At 33.5% G+C, this 20,945-nt stretch overlaps 1 protein-coding gene across 1 annotated transcript; it reads right to left on the bottom strand.

Moving 5' to 3' along the window:
- Positions 1-7,419: 7,419 nt before the first annotated feature.
- LOC131623839 (probable prolyl 4-hydroxylase 9) lies at positions 7,420-14,847 on the bottom strand. The gene is made up of 8 exons (XM_058894841.1): positions 14,613-14,847; positions 14,408-14,530; positions 13,774-13,931; positions 13,211-13,313; positions 12,254-12,349; positions 11,863-11,928; positions 11,083-11,202; positions 7,420-7,741 (listed from the first exon to the last, which is right to left on the bottom strand). The coding sequence occupies exons 1-8, from the start codon at positions 14,742-14,744 to the stop codon at positions 7,649-7,651; spliced, it is 891 nt and encodes a 296-aa protein (XP_058750824.1). The 5' UTR covers positions 14,745-14,847; the 3' UTR covers positions 7,420-7,648.
- Between the last annotated feature and the right edge of the window lie 6,098 nt (positions 14,848-20,945).

Genomic DNA, 20,945 nt, shown 5'->3' with positions numbered 1-20,945 from the left:
TCGTCTCTCTTTCTTTCGTGCCCGCGCCTCGAGGATGAGGGCTCATAGTTTGAATTGCGAGCGGCGTCGCTGCCCCGTGAGGCTCTCATGGTAGCAGCTTCTGCTTCCTCGTAAGCGATGAAAGCTTGAGCCTTGCGAAGGAGGGCGTTCATGGAGTGGACTTCCTCGATCTTGATGGCTTTTTTGAAATCGCTTCCGGGGAGGAGTCCTCGTTCGAGGAGGTACCTCTTCATGTAGTCCTCGGTCTGTACTTGGACAGCTTCTTTATTGAATCTGTCGAGGTAATCCCTCAAAGATTCGTTGGTACCTTGAATTACTGCCTCGAGGTTAGCCTCGGATTTCGGTTGCCGGCGAGACGCGGTGAAATGGCTAAGGAAACGGTCCTTCAATTCAGTCCAGGAACGGATGGAGTTAGGGGGCAGATTTCTGTACCAGTTCATCGCGCCTTTCCTTAGTGTGGTCGGAAAGATGCGGCATTTGATAGATCCTCGTACCACATGGTAGTCCATGACAGCTTCGATGCTCCTTATGTGATCATCGGGGTCGGTGGTCCCGTCGTAGTGATCCAAGGCCGGCGGCTTTTCCATCCCCCGAGGGAGACGCTCGCGCCGGATTTGCTCGGACAAGGGGCTGCGGAAATCCTCCTCGTCACTAGGCCCAGGGGAGTTTGAATGTTTGCCTCGCTGGGACTTATTGCGTGTTTTGCCCGAGGATTTGCGGTTGTCCTTTGGAGAATGCTCGCGGATTTTCTGCGCGGCTTTGGAGGGTCCTCGGGTTTCCTTCACGGGGGAGAGACTCCTGTTCTCAGCGGTTTCAGGTTTCTGATTCTTCCGAGTCTTTCGAGGGGGAGAACGGGAATAAGACCGCTGGCTTCGGTTTCTCCTCGGGGGGGAACGGGATCTGGATGGGCTGCGTTTCCGGTTTCTCCTCGGAGGTGACCGCGAAGAGGAATAGGAACGTGAACGATGGCGCCTCCGCTGAGGTGAGCGATATCGTCGCCTCCTTTCCAGGTCGTGGATGCGGTCGCCCTGCAGGCGGATGAGGCGGTTGGTCTTCTGCAGTTCTTTGAGTAGGAGGATGGCGGTTGGGTCAGCGCCTTCGGGGATGTTGATCTGTTCCTCCTCCTCGAGGCTACGGCTTCTTCTCCTGTCAGAGGTGTGGGTGAACGAGGAAGCCGGTTGCCCGTCTCTGGTGTCAGTTTCCTGCACAATTTGGAGCTGCTCTTCTTCAGTTCGGGGCTGGGTCTGCCCGTTTTCCCCGTTCTGGGCTTGTCCTTCAGGATGGGTCTGTTCGACATTCTGGACTTGTTGAAGAACATGCATCTGTTGAGTGCCCTGAATCTGTTGCCTCTGGGGCTGTGAGGTTTCATGCCCCGGCCTTCTCTGTCCGGCGAGGGTTCGTTCCTGCCGACGGCGATTTGCCATCTCGCGGCTGGAATCTTCAATCAGTTGTTCCAGGACGAAGGGATCAGGGCTAGGTATGTTGTTGGCCATGACGATGGTGAAAGGTTGTGCTTTGATCTTTGTTAAAGAAGGGGGAGCAAGTTCCCACAGACGGCGCCACTGATCGTACCTGATCAGAAGAATCGTCAAGGCGCAGTATCTGGCTAGAAGAGCAAGATGGGGGGGGGTACCTGCAAGGTTCTCCGATGCTTAAGTCAGTAGCTATCAGAGAAAGAGGTTTAGAGTGAGAATAGAATACCTGACCCTCTAGTGAAAGAGGGTATTTATAGCCCCCAGCGCTGGGCCAAGGTTCCCTAATTGGGCCAAATCCAATTGGAGGCCCACGTGCTAGGGAACTGCCAGAACGTCCCGTGCTAGGGCTGAGTCAGCAGGAGACTCACGTTCTGGATGAGCGTGGCGTAGGGTTCGGAGGTGGTTGACCGAATCCTTCGCTGCGTGACACGTGGTCTTCGTGCGTGGACAACTCCTTGACGGTTATCCAGTAAGTGGGCCCAAAGGTTTGGGCCTGCTCGGTCAGAGTCTTCGCGAGGGGGGCAGCCTTAATTGGTTGCCCAGTAATTGGGCCAAGAGGATTGGGCCTGCTCGGCCGTTGACAAGGATTGGGCCTGCTCGGCCCAGTCCAGAACAATTAGTATATTTTACATTCAAACACCATCGGTTCTACACTGAAGTGAAAGTGAGAATAATTGACATGTAACAATATTCGTATGGTTTTCACGAATTATTTTTCGTGCCATTAAGCATTTTCCTTAAAACAATTAAATATAAAAAAGTTAATGATTAGATAAGTATACACTATCTTAAAATTTTCAATGTATGCAATTCAACTTTCATTTATTGTTCTCTTCATTTCTCACCTAACCATAATAACTATAGGAAGACACGCGGAAATGATAGTATGTTACAGCTGGTTACCATTTCCAATATGGTTTCTCTTCTTTGAAAAAACAAGCAAACTCATGTTGAAAATCTGACTCAAATTGATCCTCACCATTAATGATAAAAAATTCATATAAGTAAATTTAGAAGAGAAGAGAAATATGCTTAGTATCAAGATAACTTCATAAAATCTCATTCAAAGTCTTTATTACACGAATAAGGAACTTTTATATGAGAAAATATTTTTTAGGTTATGTTTGATTCGAGGTAGATAGAGGGGAGGGAAGGAGAAATTTACAATAAAATGTGTTTGGTTTAATTTTTAGAAGGAGAGGGGAGGGAGGGAAGTAAAATTCCTCCAAATTACACTTTTTGCGTCTTCCGAATTAGGGGATTCGGAGAAAAGGGGAAGGTGATTTTGATATTTAATAAATTATTAATATTTACTAAAATATTCTCCGTTTTATTTTATTATTTTAAAATGATTATTTTCTTTGTGTTTCTACTCTTTTTTTTTTCCGATTATTTTCGATTGTTTTCATCAATTTATTATAACTATTATCTACCTTCAAATTATTTTCAAAACTTTTTAGTTAATATAAATCATAATCATTTCTTTACTTTTATAATTTTTTTAAATATTTGCTTACGTTTATGTTTTCTTCTAATCTTGTTATTTATCCTATTATATTTTTTTTTTTATATCAAGTTTTAAATCATTCACTTTATTTTATTTTTTTTATTTAATTTATTAAAAAATTTAAATTATTAATTTTATTAATATTTATTTTATGTATTTGTTTGGATAGATGATTCATCACGATTTAAAAATTGTTATTAGTATATAGTTTCATTTGTGTCGAAGAGTTATAATCTGAGTTAAGTGTACTCAGTTTATTAACGTTATGCTAAATTATAACGTTTTAGTCTCTCAATATTAAAAATTTTATTTCCAAAATATTATGTATGAATTTTTCATATTTGAATATCATATCATTTTTATAAGATCATAAGGATAAAAATATAATTTATTTATTAATAAAATCCCTCCTCTCCCCTCCTGACCCAAACATATTTTTAATTAAAACCCCTTCATTCCCCTCCCCTCTCTTATTTTGAACCAAACACTTATATGATTAAAAAAACCTTCACCTCCCCTTCCCTCCCCTTTCCTCCCCCATCATTTGAACCAAACAGGCCCTTATGGTGTATTTCCTCCGCCCTTAATGAGTGTCGGTCCAATCAATTCTAAAATTACGTTCTAATTTATAAAAAAGTCTTGGTTACGAGTTCTCTCGGGACAATCTTTAAGCATACAAAATAAAGAAAATATTGTTCACAATAGTCAAAATTTCAATTTCTAATGTATTTTTAATGTATTTAATACACGTAATTTTAAAATACTTACTATTTTAATAACTTAAAGAGTGCCCTAAAAGCACATATTAGCATTCCCCTTTATAAAATAGTTAAATCAAAAAATATATAACTTTATAATTAAAAATATTGTATTAAAAATATAAAATATATATTAATCAATTAAAACACACAAAAATAGCGATGTTTCGTTTTCATAATTAAATACATTTAATTTTTTTAAGTATATTTAATTATCTTGATTTAATACAATATAACAAATACAATTATTAATCTACTTTAAGTAAATGTACGAATAGTTTTGGAACAAAGTCAACATAGAGTTCACATTTGTTTATATTTAAGGTCAAAAAATTATAAAGGATATGATAATAAATATATTTAGCGACAATACTATTTCCGTTTTTTATTATAAGTCGTTTCACACTTTCACGTGTATTAGGAAAATTAATCATTGTTGTATGAAAAAGAGAAATTTCGAAGGATTTCATAAAATCTTCATTCATTGGTTGTATGAGAAACACAAATTTAAATATTTGAAAGAAGAAGAATAATCTTAAGGTTTTTTTTTTGGAGTTTAGAGGGAAAGAGGGAGTGGGCTTTAAAAAAATAAGAAGGATTGAGTGAAAAGAATAGAAACATTATGGTCGGAAGATTTGGGAGAGTTTGTTTTTCTTCATAACCATAAACCTATAATTTGGGAGAATACAAAATTTGTATTGGAAGAGGATTTTGAAGGGTTTTGGAGGGATTATACAATTTGTTCAAATTTTGGTTGTTATAGTATTTCAAAAATTAAAAATACATTTAAGATAAACATTATTTTATCATTTTAAACATTTTTTTCAAAAAATATTAAAAACGTCTCTATATTAAAAATCTATTCATGCGATCTCCCTCTAGTTTAGCCATGTTATTTTTGAAAGTGATTGCCAATATGTTACTAAGACTATTCATGCGTCTCATGTTGGTTATTCGGAACTTAGTTGTATTATTAAGTCTATTCAGAATTTGTTGTCTTTGTTTCTAAACTTTGAGGTAAAGTTCATTAAGCGCCAAGCGAATTTGGTTGCCCATACGCTTACTAAGGTGACAAATTCTTGGTCTAGGCGTAGTTTCTTTAATATTGTAGCTCCTTGTATTGAGCATTGTGTGATGAATAAAATTTGTTAAGTTTGTTCTTGTCAAAAAAAAATTAAAGAACGACAACCATTAATGCTCTTAAAGAAGAAGAAGAATCGAATGTGTTTACTAAGGCAATGAATATGAACAAACTCGAAAGATAAAGATTGTGAAAGGTTTTTGAAATGTCCAACTCCTCATACTTTTCGAACTAATTCTTGGCGTTTTAGTTCTAGCTCACATTGGACAACATCCTAGAGACCAGCCAACATCACTTAAGACTTTTCACACGCAAAGAGGAAAATACATTATTTTATATTATTTTTTATTACACTCATCTTGAATCGACTTGGACGCTGGAGTGCTAACAATGCAAGTCCACCCGCGTCGTCGTGATTGAGATCAACACCACCATTTCAAGATCATCAATTCTTCAACTGCATCTATTTCTAATTCTTGAACGAAACAAATAATATATATAGAGGAGAGATCAAATTACACTCAGAAAGTTACACCACGAGTTACACTCGCTCGTAACTTCATTTCAAATAAATATTTTTTAAAATCAACCATTGGATTGAAACATACTATCATATAGATTATATGTATAAAGTTTGAGATTAATCTATAATGATTTACCATGTCATTGAATTACATCAAAATTAATGTTATATGAAAGTTTATTTTAATGTTAATCTTTGGATATTTTGATGGTATAGTAAATCATTATAGATTAATCTCAAAGTGTATAAGTATGCTCTATATGATATTATGTTTCAATCCAACAGTTGATTTTAAAAAATATTTATTCAAAATAAAATTACGAGCGAATGTAACTCTTCAGATGTAATTTGATTCCTCCTCACATTTTATTTTAAAATTTCCACTATTTATTTTTAAATCTAATAGTTCAGATTCATTCTCAATTTTATATATATATATATTGAAACCATAATTCATTCTAGGCTTAATTGCAATTTTGGTCCTCCTATTATCATTTTTTTTAGTTTTGGTCCCCCTATTTTAATATCCGAAATTTTAGTCTCTATACTTTAGTTTTTTGAGGATTTTGGTTCCCCTACAAATCCGAACACAATTTTAAATAAAATGACACTCACATTAATGATGTGTAAGTGCTAGTTCAGCAGTGAAATGTTAAAAAAAAACTAATTTAATTATGATTTATGTTGAACATGTCATGAATGTGAGTTTCATTTCATTAAAAATTGTCTTTGAATTTACAAGGGGACCAAAATCCTAAAAAAAACTAAAATAGAGGGGCCAAAACCCAAAAAAATGAATAATAGGGAGAGCAAAATTGCAATTAAGCCTTCATTCTAATGATAATACATGACTAGAGTTGATCTTTAGTCATAGATAAACACATTTGGCCAAATGTCGTATTCATAGTTTGCGATTTACGTTTTTTATTTTTCTTTTATTATTTGTTTTATTATTGTTCTAACAAATACTACTTTTTTAATTTATATTTTCAAATTAAAATTTAAAATTAAACAATAATTTATTATTCTTTTTGATCTCAAATGTTAATTCTGAAATTTATTTTAATCCTTTAACTTAAGAATATCATATTAATTTATTAATTCTTCAAAATATATCATATTATTCCTTTTTGTAAGCAATGAAAAAAATTCAAAAGTCTGTCATTAAATTTGTTGATAATTAAACCTCTAACATATGCATTTTGAAGATTTAATGATCAAATTTTATTATAAATAAATGACCAAAATGAATGAGATTTTATTATAAATGACCAAAATGAATGAGAATGAAGAGTTTTAAATTTAATAATGATAGAAAGGGTATCCTCATCCTAGAATAGTTATTGTTTAGTTTCCTTTTTCTTGGGTCTTGGCCCTCCATGTAACAAAAAAAATGATAATAATTCTTGGATATCCGTTGAAGATTTAAGGATCAAATTTTATTATAAATGATCAAACTAAATAAGAATGAAAATAAAGTAAATTCTTGGATATTCATACATTTAAATTGGGTACTTCCGGAGCAAACTGTTTTTAAATTTTAATTTAAAATAAATAAAAATATAAAATGATTTGGCATTGAATTATACTATTTGATTGATTAATGATATTGATATTCAACTAAATTCAAAGATACCAGAGTATTCATCTAAAAATAATTTATTGCTTATTAATAAAAAATACAGAAAATAATAATTCGTAAGATTTTAGATTTTAAATGTTGATTATCAACGTTAGAATAATCTTGTTTACCTTTTCTAACAGAAAAAATTAATGTTTTACCTAATAACTTTCATTTGATTTGAGAGCTCGCGTACATTTTTTAACAAAAGAAAGTAATTTTTTACCGGATAACTTTCATTTGATTTGAGAGCTTGCGTCCTAACCAAAATTGCAGTATAAAAAGTGGAAAAGAAAGAAAGTAATTTTTTACCGGATAACTTTCATTTGATTTGAGAGCTCACGTCGTAACGAAAATTGCAGTATAAAAAGTGGAAAAGAAAGAAAGTAATTTTTTACCGGATAACTTTCATTTGATTTGAGAGCTCGCGTCGTAACGAAAATTGCAGTATAAAAAGTGGAAAAGGCTAACGAGGCCGCTCAATTTAATTGGAACCCATTCGACAAAAAAGTTACAACTTGTAAAACTACACGTTTGTTATACACTTTGAGCATCTGATCAAGATGTGATCAAAATTTTCCCTTGATTATTCATCTGATCTGATTGACCATAAATTACATCATGGGCTGATAATCATTAATCATCCTGTATAAAACAGAATCTGAATTGCAGGCGCCAATTATCTAATCATCCTGTTCTTGATCACGATCCCTTATCCACTTCGTAGCCACCCACTTCTGCCCCTTTATCACAGGGCAGCTCCCATGCAGTGATGTCTGTCAAAAGAAAGAATGCAAACAATAAGTCATATCCTACAACCCAGAAGCGGGTTTGCATTAGCAGTAGTCTTTATAAATTAACCAACCAACATGTAATGCTAACTATATTCTCAACATAGTATAATTAAAAAAAATAACAGACTCTAATGAGTAGTATAATCGTATAAAAATGAAGAACGAACTATAATGAAAAGTATAGAAATATAAGTCATTTGAGGTGCATACTGCAATGGGAATCTTTGACCAACTTTGGATACTTTAAACTTCTTCTAACGTCTACACAACATTCACTCCAAAAGAATCAAGAAAGTTCGCTCATAAAAGTAACTAACCAAATACCAATGGAGGCAACAAAACCTTAAGCATCAAGCAGAAACCATAACTCAAGCTTCAACCATTTGGAGGAAGTAACAATTCAACGCTTAACCCATCAAGTTGAAGCCACAACTCATGGCTTAACAACTTGGAGGAAACAATAATGTTTAACCACCTTAGCACAAAAGCTAACATCAACAAATCCAAAAGGCAAAAGGTTTAACCATAAAAAACACTCAACCACTCAAGATAGAAGCAAAATCCCAATACTTAACCATTTATGACAGAAGCATGATGCTTATCCATCATAAACAAAAGCTAAAATCAAGCCAACAGGGCTAATCAAAATATTCATCAATTCACTTGAATCATGAATAAGTGATAAAAGCAACTTGGCAGCATCAGCATCAACAGAACATGCAAATAAAATGACACAGCCTAATCACTATTCACTCATTTCTGCATATATTAAGATCTTTTAGTCCAGAGTTCAAAATGACAGTTCCCAACGGTTGAGTATTCAGCTTCTTTTCTGTATGGAGAAAATTTCTAACATTTTTAGTTTATTATATGTTTCAATTTCACTTATATAAGTGGAGGGTCATGCTTTTTGCCAAACAGAATCTTAATTAGTTGATAAAAATATGTTGAATCATGAATGTGAATAATTAATCAATGTTATTATGTGCAAGCTTGAACATATTAGAAAAAAGCACTTATAAAATTTGGACTGCATCTTTGCTGATGAACCACACAGATACACGTGATGAGTTTAGAAAATTAGAATTAATCTTTGAGATGGAAAAGATGGCACTCTTCACATTTTGGGGATGATTTTTTATCCTTACACACATAAGGGTTCTTCTCTAAAGTACTCGCTTTTAGAAGGGAAATTCTTGCATGGAAAACACCTAAATCCATATTCATAGATGTTGGGAAAGATATCAGTTAAAATTCCTAATACAAGGTCAATGGATAATTATCCCAAGATCGTACTTTTTCCACTATAATAATAATAATAATAACAATGGATGGAGTAACAATAATAACTTCATTGTAAAAATGAATGAGAATATAAATATTATTATTACAATCTCACCAACACAAATGGGGTTTACAGTCTCTTTTGGTTTTTATCTCTCAAAAGGATTATACTCTGATGGTGTAGTAATGAAAACACAAGAAATAATTTATAGTGAATGCATGCATACAATGACCGCTAACATAAGAAGAAATTCTCTTTCTTCCTTCCACCAGTTCACCAAAAAATTCTCTCTATTTTAATTCATTTGCTAAAAAACTCTCTATTTTAATTCATTTGTTATATTTGTTAGTGATTACTCATTCTTTCTCTCTCCTCCTAAAGAGAAAATCCTTTCAATCTCCCCCTTCCAATTTAGGTGGAGGGCTCCAACAGTCCAATAACTTTTCTGCAGAACTAGTAGGTGTCCTTAGGTAAGGACTTGGTCATCTGAGTAATTATCATAATGGATTTTTTCAAGTTGTAGTTGCTTGGAATCCAACCTATCACGTATCCAATGATATCTCACATCGATATGTTTTGATCTCGAGTGAAAACTCTAATTGTTGTTCTAGTGGATAACACTATGACTATCACAATGCACGACGTACTTCAGTTGTTCGTGCCCTAATTCATGCAAGAACCGCTTCATCCATAACATTTCCTTGCAAGCTTCGGTTGTTGCAATGAGTTTTGCCTCCGTGGTAGACAAAGCAACACACTTTTGTAGCTTAGATTACATTTTCGTACTTATGGATTCTTGATTACATTTTCAGGGGGAGCTCTAGAAATACGAATATATAATCAAGAATCAACGATACAGCTCCCCCACGATACACACTTTTGGAGCTGTATCGTGGCAGTCTAATCCACAAAAGTGTGTTGCTTTGTCTACCACAGAGGCAAACTTCATTGCAACAACAAAAGCTTGCAAGGAAATGTTATGGATGAAGCGGTTCTTGCATGAATTAGGGCACAAACATTTGAAGTACGTCTTGCATTGTGATAGTCAAAGTGCTATCCACTTGAGCAACAATTCGAGTTTTCACTTGAGATCAAAACATATCGATGTGAGATATCACTAGATACGTGATATGTTAGATTCCAAGCAACTACAACTTGAGAAAATTCATACTGACGATAATTGCTCAGATATGATGACCAAGTCCTTACCTAAGGACAAGTACGAGTTCTACAGAAGAGCTGCTAGACTGTTGGAGCCCTCCACCTAAATCGGAAGGGGAAGATCGAAAGGATTTCCTCTTTTAGGAGGAGAGAGAAAAAAAGAGTAATCACAAACAAATATAGCAAATGAATTAAAGTACGAGAGAATTTTTTGGTGAACTGGTGGAAGGAAGGAAGAAAGAGAAAAATTTTGCTTGTGTTATAGCCGCTTATTGTATGCATGCATTCGCTATAAATTCTTTCTTGTGCTTTCATTACTACATCATCAATAACATCATGAGAGTATAATCGTTTTGAGAGATAAAAACCAAAAGAGAGTGTAAACCACCATTTATGTTGGTGAGAATTGTAATAATAATATTTATATTCTCATTCATTTTTACAAAGAAGTTATTATTGTTACTCCATTGTTGTTACTATTATTATTATTATAGTGGGAAAAGTACGATCTTGGGATAATCATCTAATAAGTGATATCTTTCCCAACAATAGAAACATCCAATAAGAAGGGAGAAAATTTTAAATTTATTTAAATTTTAATTTCTTTTTTAATTAGATTTATGGGGTGGTTGTGGTAACGAAGGAGAGACAACTTTGTATTTATTTTTTAATTAATTAAAATTTTTTGATTGGTTGTGTGTAAAACTACTTCTAATGGTTGTGTCTATCTAAGAATTTTCCCTTTTAAAGAATAAAATCCAAAAGTTGAGAGACTTCAACTTGTGTGCATAATTCTGTCGCTGAGTCAATGTTTATCACTCAGCAATTTAGAGGAAAAGTAACAAATGATTCTAATAATAATGAGAACAATACTAACCTGATCGATTGTACCGTTGGGGAACAGTGAATAAAATAGAAGCCCGTCTCCCTGTCTTGGCTTTACTTTTAAACCAATGCAGTCTTCGTAGCCATAGCTACCATCCATGTTCAAGCCATTCTGCAGAACAATATTGTGCTAACTATGAAGGCGAGATACTCGTCATGGGTATGAGGATATATGGAATTCATAAAAACTAGAGATATGATGAGGCCAAAAAATGTTAACACAAATTTACAACAAAAAAAAAGTACTACATAAATACATAATCTAAAGGGACATTACATTAATCATTAATCTATAACCATATATGTAGAAGATGATTACAATTTATAAAAATATACTTGTTATCATGACACAAAAACACAGACACACACACTACCCCAAGATATTCTTCTAAAATTTACTCTTTTCCATGTAAAATATATTATTTTTGGTTAATGTCCAAAACAGGCAGCTCGGTTGGAAAACTGAGAGACATTGAAAGAGTACTAATCAGGAGGCCTATAGTTCAATCGCTAAAAAATCAATCTAACCCACAAATGTATTAACATTTTTCAAGACATTCTTCTACATTAATTTAACTTTTTTCTTTGACCAATGGCAAAATATTGGGGGATAATTGTTGAATACATACATAGGAGTATCACATAAGTACAGTTACAACAATAATACTTGAGCAATTTCAGGTATCTAAGCTTAATAGTGAGCTAACTATGGGGGAAATCAATGAAATTGAGGAGTGGATCAAACAAGATACGGCAATAAACTTGATATTACCTCAAACGGAAACATAGTTTCGCCACCATCCTGAACATCAGTTAAATACAGCAAAAAAGAAGCCATCTGCATTCTCAATCAAAATCTGAAGTTAAGAAAAGAGCTCGTTTGTAAGTTATTTTGTGCTCGTATAGAATCCTACCGTATAATGATACAGATTTATATCAACTGCAACAAAATCCAACAATTGTTAATTATGCTTAGAAAAATGTTTTGCTTTGCTCAACAAATGCTTGTATTTCATCCAAGCCCTATCATGTAACCTCTTGATGAATATCAAGTTATAAAATGACAATCCTCAACGCTAGACTCCATATTCATTGCAAATAATCATAAATTTCATCACTAAAATAACATGCAAACCAAAATGCGGGTTTTAGTTCAGACGTACCCTTTGGCTCTTTTGTGGGCCATATTCAGTAGGATTGAATGCATCATAATGTGAATTATATCTTTGACCAATCTCATAGCGTAGGATATTAAATGCCTGAAACATGGTGAACCTTCAGACAATTTTAAATCACCCTGAAAATGAGAGGATTAAAAATTCAACAAAATCATAAAGCACCTTTGTTGCTGATAAGTTCGGGGAACCTAATATTTTAATAGTTTAAGCTTACAAAACGATGGTCTTAGATGTCATTGGACTTGTTTTCCCCTGTCGCTTTGTTTAAAATACATGAACAGTTACTTAAAGATGAAGACGACAGCTCCAAACAATAATTTTAACCTAGATAAAAGTCTAGATTGCACTTTAAGGGAAACTCGGTGCCTAAAACTCCTTCCATAACAGACAAATATCTATTTGGTGAGATGTGAATAGATGCATGCGTAAAAAAAATTACGACGACGGTGTGAACAAATTAAAATGTTTTTCTAATCAATCAACAAACATATCTTCAAATATTTCTGTGCAGGATTAATGTGGCTTTGATTCCCATTAGGATGCATAAGACCAGCTAAAATTAAATTCTTACATGTTTTTCATTTTCCAGAAAAGTGTAAGTATTTTAAGGTTGTTTATTTTGCATAGTAACTTCCACTAACCACTTTACCATGTATGCAATAGGAATGCTAGAGGATTAAGTTCATGCCCTGGTCTATAGATAATTAATCTCTTGACTCTGGTCGTAGTTTTCGTTGACAGTTTTTAGTTTTAAAATTTTAAATTTTCTTAGGTTAATTTTTTTTGTTGATAACTCTAATAGGAAAACAGTGACATCATAACAGCCTTTATCATAGATATAAATTCATACAATAAACTAATGTAGTAAAACATAAGAGAAATATCTTGAGCACATTAGATTGTCAAGGTCATACAAAATGCCTTTTCTACAGAGAGTATTACCTCTCCATGACTCCTAGGAATCATTGTCGCTCTCGCAATTTTCTCCTCAATGACATCTAAAGTCCCTGTTTTATCTTCAGAAGCACTAATAAACACACCAGAACTGTTTAAACAAAAGATAATACAAAGTTAATATGAAATTAAGGAAAGGTAAAAATATTGTCCAACTTTTTTGGGGATAGCATATAGTCCAATTTAGGCAAGTTGTACAGGGGACTCAAATCGATTGCTCCTTAATTTCTGAGATGCTGAAAGTCTGTCAGATTCATTATAGTACCAACAGAAATTCTGAAATATATCATATATACTTTAGACAAGCTAAGAATCTTTCAACATAGTTAGCCTATAATGATACCTCGTGTTTTATATAAGAATCTTTTAACATTCCAAATTTAAATAGCAAACTCTTGCCAGTAACTTTTAATTTGAAAAAATCGTACAAACTTTTTTGTAAGCTTTGTGATAAAGAAATGAAGTTAACCATTTGATTATGCTGGGTATGTGATGAAGTCATAGAGTTAACTACTCCGCGTATTACAGTTTATAGCTCACTTACACAATACCTTGTTCTAATTCCCTTGGTATTCTCCGCAGTTTCTCCCTTGCGCAAAGCTAATGATGATGGTTTGAGGCCTACCTTTGCTGCAGCAACTATGGTTTCACATTGCTCAGCAGTTGCAAAATTAGGAAAATAAAGAGCTCGTGGCTTCCAGCTCAAAACCTAAAAGACGGCAAACAGATATTGTTTTCCATATAAATACAATTTAGGACTAATATGTTTCCACCACTTCATCATTGATCAGAGATAATTTAAAGTCAAACCTCCATTAGAATGAATGCATAACACTGATATTCAATTGAATAACAAAGGCAAAAGCTAACAAGTACAAGACACTTGTTAAGAAACCAAATATAGAAATATTGTACTAAAAGTGGTTTTTTCAATTCACTGAAAGTTTTTCTTAAAAATTTAACTTCATAAATATTGCAATATTCCAAACATAAAATATAAAAGGAAACTTCACCATTGCTAAATATGGAAGAAACTTCACCTATTCGGCCAAACATTGCAGGTCAACGCAATCTAAACCATAAATTTAAGCCTAAACCGTTTCAATCTAATCTAATTTCAACTAAACCATCAACATTCATAATCACAACAACTGAAGCATTGAAAGAAACACCAAAATCTCAAACCTGAAAAGGAATCGAAGTAATCGAATCATCACCAAACTCTCCGGCAGTCATCAAATTGTACTTACTCTCCGTCGCCGATTCAAGCAGCCTCTGTCTCGGCCTCAAGCCATATCCATCACCGTCCTATAACAACACAGCGAACACCGATCGATTGAAAAGATGCTCAAAATTCGGAAGAACGCGATTAGGAGTTTTGGAAAGAAACCTGAGAGTGAGAGAAGAGAGTTGAACCGAAGAATCCAGCGAGGAAGAAGAAGATGCATATGAGGAAAACGTAAGGGAAGGTGAGCTTGTTCGTTCTGAAGCTCCAATTTCCTTTAACCGTTTTTGCTTTCATTTGGATTTTAGATTGAAGAAAAGTTTGATTCAGTCTTGAATGTAAGCTCTAACTAAACTACCTAAACATTCATTGAACTCCTCGGTTTCTATTTTCTCATTTTGATTTTTTATTTAATGAAAATATATGTACCTAAATATAATTTTTTTGATGAATTAATTTTTGGATTTAATAGATATGGATTTACACTATAAAATAGTTTTAACTGTTATTCAATAAAAAATTATTAATCTATCATATCATTAAAAAAAAATTAAAATAAAAAATTGATTTAATTGAATACAAGGTTTAAAAATTAATTTAATTAAATATAAAGTTGTGATTGATTAACAATGTAAGTTAAAATTATTACTATGAACTCATCATCTATTTTCTTTTAATTTTTATAATATTGATGGATAAAACCTAAAATGGATTAATTTTTTTTTGATAATATTGATGGATAAAACTTAGAAACTTGTTATTATCAAATAAAAATATACTTTCTATAAAAAAATATTTTTAAAAAGCTGACATAAAATATAGCACCTTTTTTTAAAGTAAAAGAATCTTCCTGTTCCTAAAGGTACTAATTGTTGGTAAAATTATATTTAAAAATAAAGTTTAGATTTTGAATATAGAAAAGCTAACGCAAAGCCTATTTTAATATTCCGTGAAAGTAATATTTTTGTTTAACATAAAGGGGAGATATAGTTTATTCCATAATATAATTTTCTTTTCAGTAGATAAAATTAAGTCTAACATTATCTTTTAATTGATCCTTTAAGTTTTAACCTTTTTAAATTGATTGTTTATCATAAATTATGATTGCAACGGATTTACACCTAAAAAAAAATAAGTAAAATGTTAACCTAGAATTGCAAACAATTGAATTTAGAGTGTGTTTGAATTAAGTAATTAGAAATTTTAAAGGAAATTAAAATTTAAAGTAATTTAAATGATTTAATTGAAATTCATTCATTTTAAAATTATTTTGTTTGGATGAAGTATTAAGATAGTTTAATGTTAGATTTTTTGAGCTATTTTCTTATAAAATTTAAATTTTTTGACCAAATTAAAAAAATGAAAAGTAGGGACCAATTTGCAATTTTTAAATATTTGAAGGACTAAATTGTAAATTTTATTAAGGACCAATTTTTAAATTTTTGAAAATTTTTAGGGTCAAATTTGTAATTTTAGAAAATATGAGGACCAATTTGCAAAATTTGAAGAAATAATAGTCATAAATACATTCAATGGAATATGAGGGTGTCATACCCCAAAATTTGCCCATAATTTTTCTCTTATACAAATTCAAATCAATACATGAAGCTCCTAGACAAATTCTCCTACACAAAGGCTCTGAACTAGGGATTGGTTCTTTCAAAGGAAAATCACTGAATCAATGGCTCCAAGACATCTCACATGGCTCAATATATCCCACATTACCTCTATGACAAGTATCAAGGCCTATCTCAAAGTTCTGGTCGCTCAAAAGTTCAGAAAGTCAACAGTCGACTGGTTGACCTAAAAAGTCAACTGTGGTCAAAGCAAAGTCAAAACTCCTGATTTTTTGTCAACATCCTCATATTAAAGTATCATTCACCATTTGATCAAGAATTGATCATGGTTCATCAAGGAAAGATAAAAAATCAACAATTCAAAAAGTTTCTAAATTAGGGTTTTGCATAGGAAAAGTCAACTGAACTTTGACCAGCCATAACTCTCACGTGGAACATCAGAAATTTTCCATCCAAAGCTCATTTTGAAGGAAATTTGATTCTCTACAAAATTGTCTCTCACATGCCAAGTCAAAAAATGCTTCATTTGAGAGATATGGACTAAGACATCATAGGTCCTTTTCAAAAGTCAACAAAAAGACACTTTTTTCAAAAGGACATAAAATGAGAATGGAAAAGAATTTTGATATGAGACCAAATACACTGGTTAGAGGACTCACTATGGTTTCTAAAAAGTCCTAGAACACTTCCATACCTCAAAAATTGAGGGAGATAGGTCTTGTTAAAGTTGGACTATTTTGGAGGAAAAAATGTGAAAGAAAATCAATATTTTTGCAAAGGGGCCCATGGTTTTAAGACCCAATCTCCTTCCTCATGATATTGAGAGTCTACAATTCATTGGCCACGAAATTATTTGGCTTTACTTAATTTTATGAGAATTTTTATTCATTTAAAAATGAATAAAATTAAGGAAAAGTCAAAGATTTATGAAAGAATTTGTTTTGAATCTAAACCCCAATCAAATCCAATCAGATATCACTCAAAATTGGTGCAATTTAGAATTAAAGGTGATTGAATCAAAGATTGGCCAAGTTTAGTAAGAATTACAAATCAAATTTCTCAAAAAATCAATCTCAAGATTCAACAAGATTGCTTTCAATTTTGTTACCCTAAAGGCACTCTCTATAAGTACCTAAACAGATTCTGAGGCGAGGGGGGTTTCATAAGGATTTTTGCAGTCAAGAACACCAAGAACAAAGCTTGTTTTTTTTACAAAAAGTTCAATTCGGTTTCAAACATTGGTGGAGATCCAAAGAGTTTTAATCATTGCCGCGCGTTCCTTGGACGATTCTGGAGCTATACCAATTATCAGAATCGATCAACAAGCCAAGAACAAGGTCTCACACGCTCACGGTTTGGTTGAAATTTTTTGTGTATCGATTTCGTTAATTCTTGCATAGTTGGCATAATATGATCGCATACATGTGTTTATAATGATGTTATGAAGCTTTTGGCATGATTGAATTAAAGTTTAGACGCAGATTGAAGCAAACACCATTGTTAGGTTTGTTAAGCTTCGTTTTGGGGCTTTGATCCACAAGCAAAATTGGCCGAAAGCGCTGCCACTAATGGATTCATGAGAAGTTTCTGAGTCGAACCATACTCTTTGTTGGCATTTATTTGATGTGTGTTGTGAGATCGATTTTTGCAGGGATATGGCATCGCTCCAAAACCGTTGCCAAAGGGGTCTGTTTCTGAAAAAACTCCCAACGAAGAAGAAGGAACAGGGGGCGCGCTTTTTGGTTCAAATCTCTGGCTCATATTTATTTTTTTATATTATGCAATGGATGTGTCTCGTTAACAGCGTAGGAACATGGAGCGAATGGTAAAGGTTGCGCGTTGGTAAGCAAGGAGTCGTGGGTTCGATTCTCATCCCAGACAATGTATTTTCATATTTTGTTTACGCAGGATCATGTACACACGCGTAGGGCAAGCTCACGATGCACTCTCAGCATCTCAACCACCAGATCATCACTGGCAGCAGATCCAACGCACACAAAGGCTCAGCCTTACCATGGACTTCCAGGCTTGTCACACTAGATCACAAGCTGAGTTTCTTAATAAATTTTTATTCAATAACTATGTTTTTATGTTTTATAAATTGTCTTGTAGATATTCTTTTAATTAAACTTTCTTTTGAATTTTCCTTTTTATAAAATCATTATTAATATTTTTTATTTTATTTTTTTAATTAAATAATTTGATTTAATTGTTAATGTTGATTCTTATTTGATTTAAATGATTAAATTAAATTGATTAGGGTTATACTATTCAATCGAAGTTTTTATTTCAACCGATTTAATTAAGTAGGTTGAGAACCAATGATTAATTTTAATTTGATTTTATTTATTCTATTAACCAAGGCTAACTTGTGCCCGAATCAGGGTTTGCAAAGATCATGCCTACACTAAAAATATATTTCTTTTTTTATGCCTTTTCAGGGTTATCAACATGGTTCCTTCCGACTACGCGCCATGCCCGTCACAAAGCTAAGTATTCAATTTAATTTAAAGTCTATTTTGTTTCCTTTTAAAATTAGGGTTTGTCTTGCCTTCATTCTTCTGCCTTTGCCATTTTTTAGGGTTACCTCCGAGGCTTCCCGCCAACCATATCAGATCAAATCCAGAGCTAAGTACCTTTGTCTATTTTATTATCTTAAATTTATTTATTCTTTATTTTAGGGTTAATTCCGTTTGCCTCTGAACTATAATGCACTCACCCTTCTGTTTATTCTTTCTTTTTCAATTTTCAGGGTTTGTCGATTGCCGAAGCTACGAGTATTGGTAACCCTAAACCTTAACCCTGATATTTTCTGTCTTTTATTATTACTTATGTCAAACCCTATTAAGGGATCCGCTGGTTACAAATCCCCTCTCCTCCGCTGGTTTCATTTCCCCCTTCCCTTTATTGCTTTATATTTACTGCGTGGTTAGTAAAATAGGGAGTGCAACTCTAAATCAATTAGAATAACTAAACACAAGATAATATAATCTGAATTGAATCACGTGATTGATGCACACACGCACGCTTTTTGGGTAACCCTCTCTGTTGCCTGTTGCCTGTTGCCTTGTTGCCTGTTGCCTTTGTGTTTTTGCAGAATAAGCCACGTCCCTCGAATTCGAGGATACCTCAGCCATGTTGCCTCGATAAAAAGGTCATGACCCTAATGATGCTGCCTTCGATACAAATGACCTCGACCCTCGGAAGTTGCCTACGAAGAAAGGCTGAGGTATCTTCTGGTTGCCCAACGAAAAGGCTTATTCTGATCCTTGCCTTAGACTACCTGCCCTTCTATGGCATGGGACAGTCTTATGGCAAAGGATGCTTCGATGACCCTTCAACCTCCAAACGAAAGGCTTCCTGCCCTCTTATGGCAATGATAGACCCTTTCACTCTGAAAGGCAAAAAGAGACCTATCATCTGAGTTTAAGGTAATTGCCCCTAATTGTCTTGCAATGCTCAAACCTTTTTTTATTATATTCTTTCTCATAATTTTTCAAAAGGGCAACGCTTATTCACAAGCTAAAGTCCCTATCTCTTTCATCTACATTTTCTAAACAAACGAGCAAGCAAAGCAATTAAGAGCCCATGGAAAACCATGGATGCAAAGGGTGCCTTACACCTTCCCTTTGCATAAATTACCCCCCGAACTTAGATTTCTTTTAAAAGGTTTTTTTCTGTTTCTTTTTGCCTTTCTGATTTAGTTTGGATAAAATAAAAGTCGGTGGCGACTCCTGCTTAACCGCGACATTTCGATTATAAAAAAGTCAGTTCACCGTATTACAGAGGGGAATTTCAAATTCTTTGATTTTTGGTGTCATTTTAAAATAATTAAATTTAATTTAGATAAAATACCCCGTTAATTTCCATCATTTTAACAATTCTTCATTTTTGTACCCAAAGTCCAAACAATAAATTTTGTGCAAATCATTTTAAATTCTCTCAAAACATTACATTACCTCATTAAACGCTTCATCCAAACACACTCTTAAAAGTCTTTCAAATTTTTCCTCATTTATATGAAAGCTACACCATTGTAAAACAAATAAATAGAAGATAATTAATTTTTGGCAAAATGTCCATTTTGGTCTCTTAATTATACCATGTGATTCATTTTGGTCCCTTATCTTTTTTTCGTGTCACTTTGATCCTTTAATTTTTTAAAAGATGTAAACATGTTTCTTCCGTCAGTTGGCCTCAAACGTTCGTCTATTCTATCTATGTGGCAGGTGAGCTGCCAAGTTTTCTTCATGTTCTTTATTTCTCGTGTTCCCCTACGTTAATTCTTCATCTTTCTCGTCGTTTCTTGTTGAGGCAAAATTAGGGCAAGTTCTTCTTCCTCTTTCTCTTTGTTTGTTCAACATCTTCACCATCATCGTTCTCTTCACCATCATCGTTCTCTTGTTGTTAATCTAGTTTTGGTCACTGATTGATGAAGGCCAACCATTGTTCTTCGTATATGAAGCAGAAAATTTTCGAAAGTTGTGAGCCATGTGTATACACTAGCTCCCCAATTGTACCAAATTGCCATTGTGGAGATAAAGTCGTGCTTCGTAGGGCAACTACTAAGAAGAATTTTGGAAAGAAAATTTAGGGTTGTCACAATTACAAGGTAAGTCCTTATTTCTGTTTAGGTATGCTAACATATGGTAAACACGTTTTGATTTTAATTTGAAATTTGCATGGATCCTTAGAAAGAGGATGTGGGTTTTTCTGTTGGTTTAATGAGGAAATGGCAGAAGACATAAATCAAGTCTTAATGAATATGTTGAAATGGATATCAAGAGAATTAAATGTAATCAGAAAGTTTTATGAAAACTTACGGATTAGAAATGAAGAACTAGGGAATTCGGTGATGGAAATACAAATTCAATTAAACAAGATGTTGAAGTGGAAAAAATTAGTGAACTTGATGTGTATT

This window comes from Vicia villosa, unplaced genomic scaffold (assembly GCF_029867415.1).
Source record: "Vicia villosa cultivar HV-30 ecotype Madison, WI unplaced genomic scaffold, Vvil1.0 ctg.000082F_1_1_2_unsc, whole genome shotgun sequence".
Classification (NCBI taxonomy): domain Eukaryota; kingdom Viridiplantae; phylum Streptophyta; class Magnoliopsida; order Fabales; family Fabaceae; genus Vicia; species Vicia villosa.
This window is presented reverse-complemented; position numbering and strand designations above follow the sequence as displayed.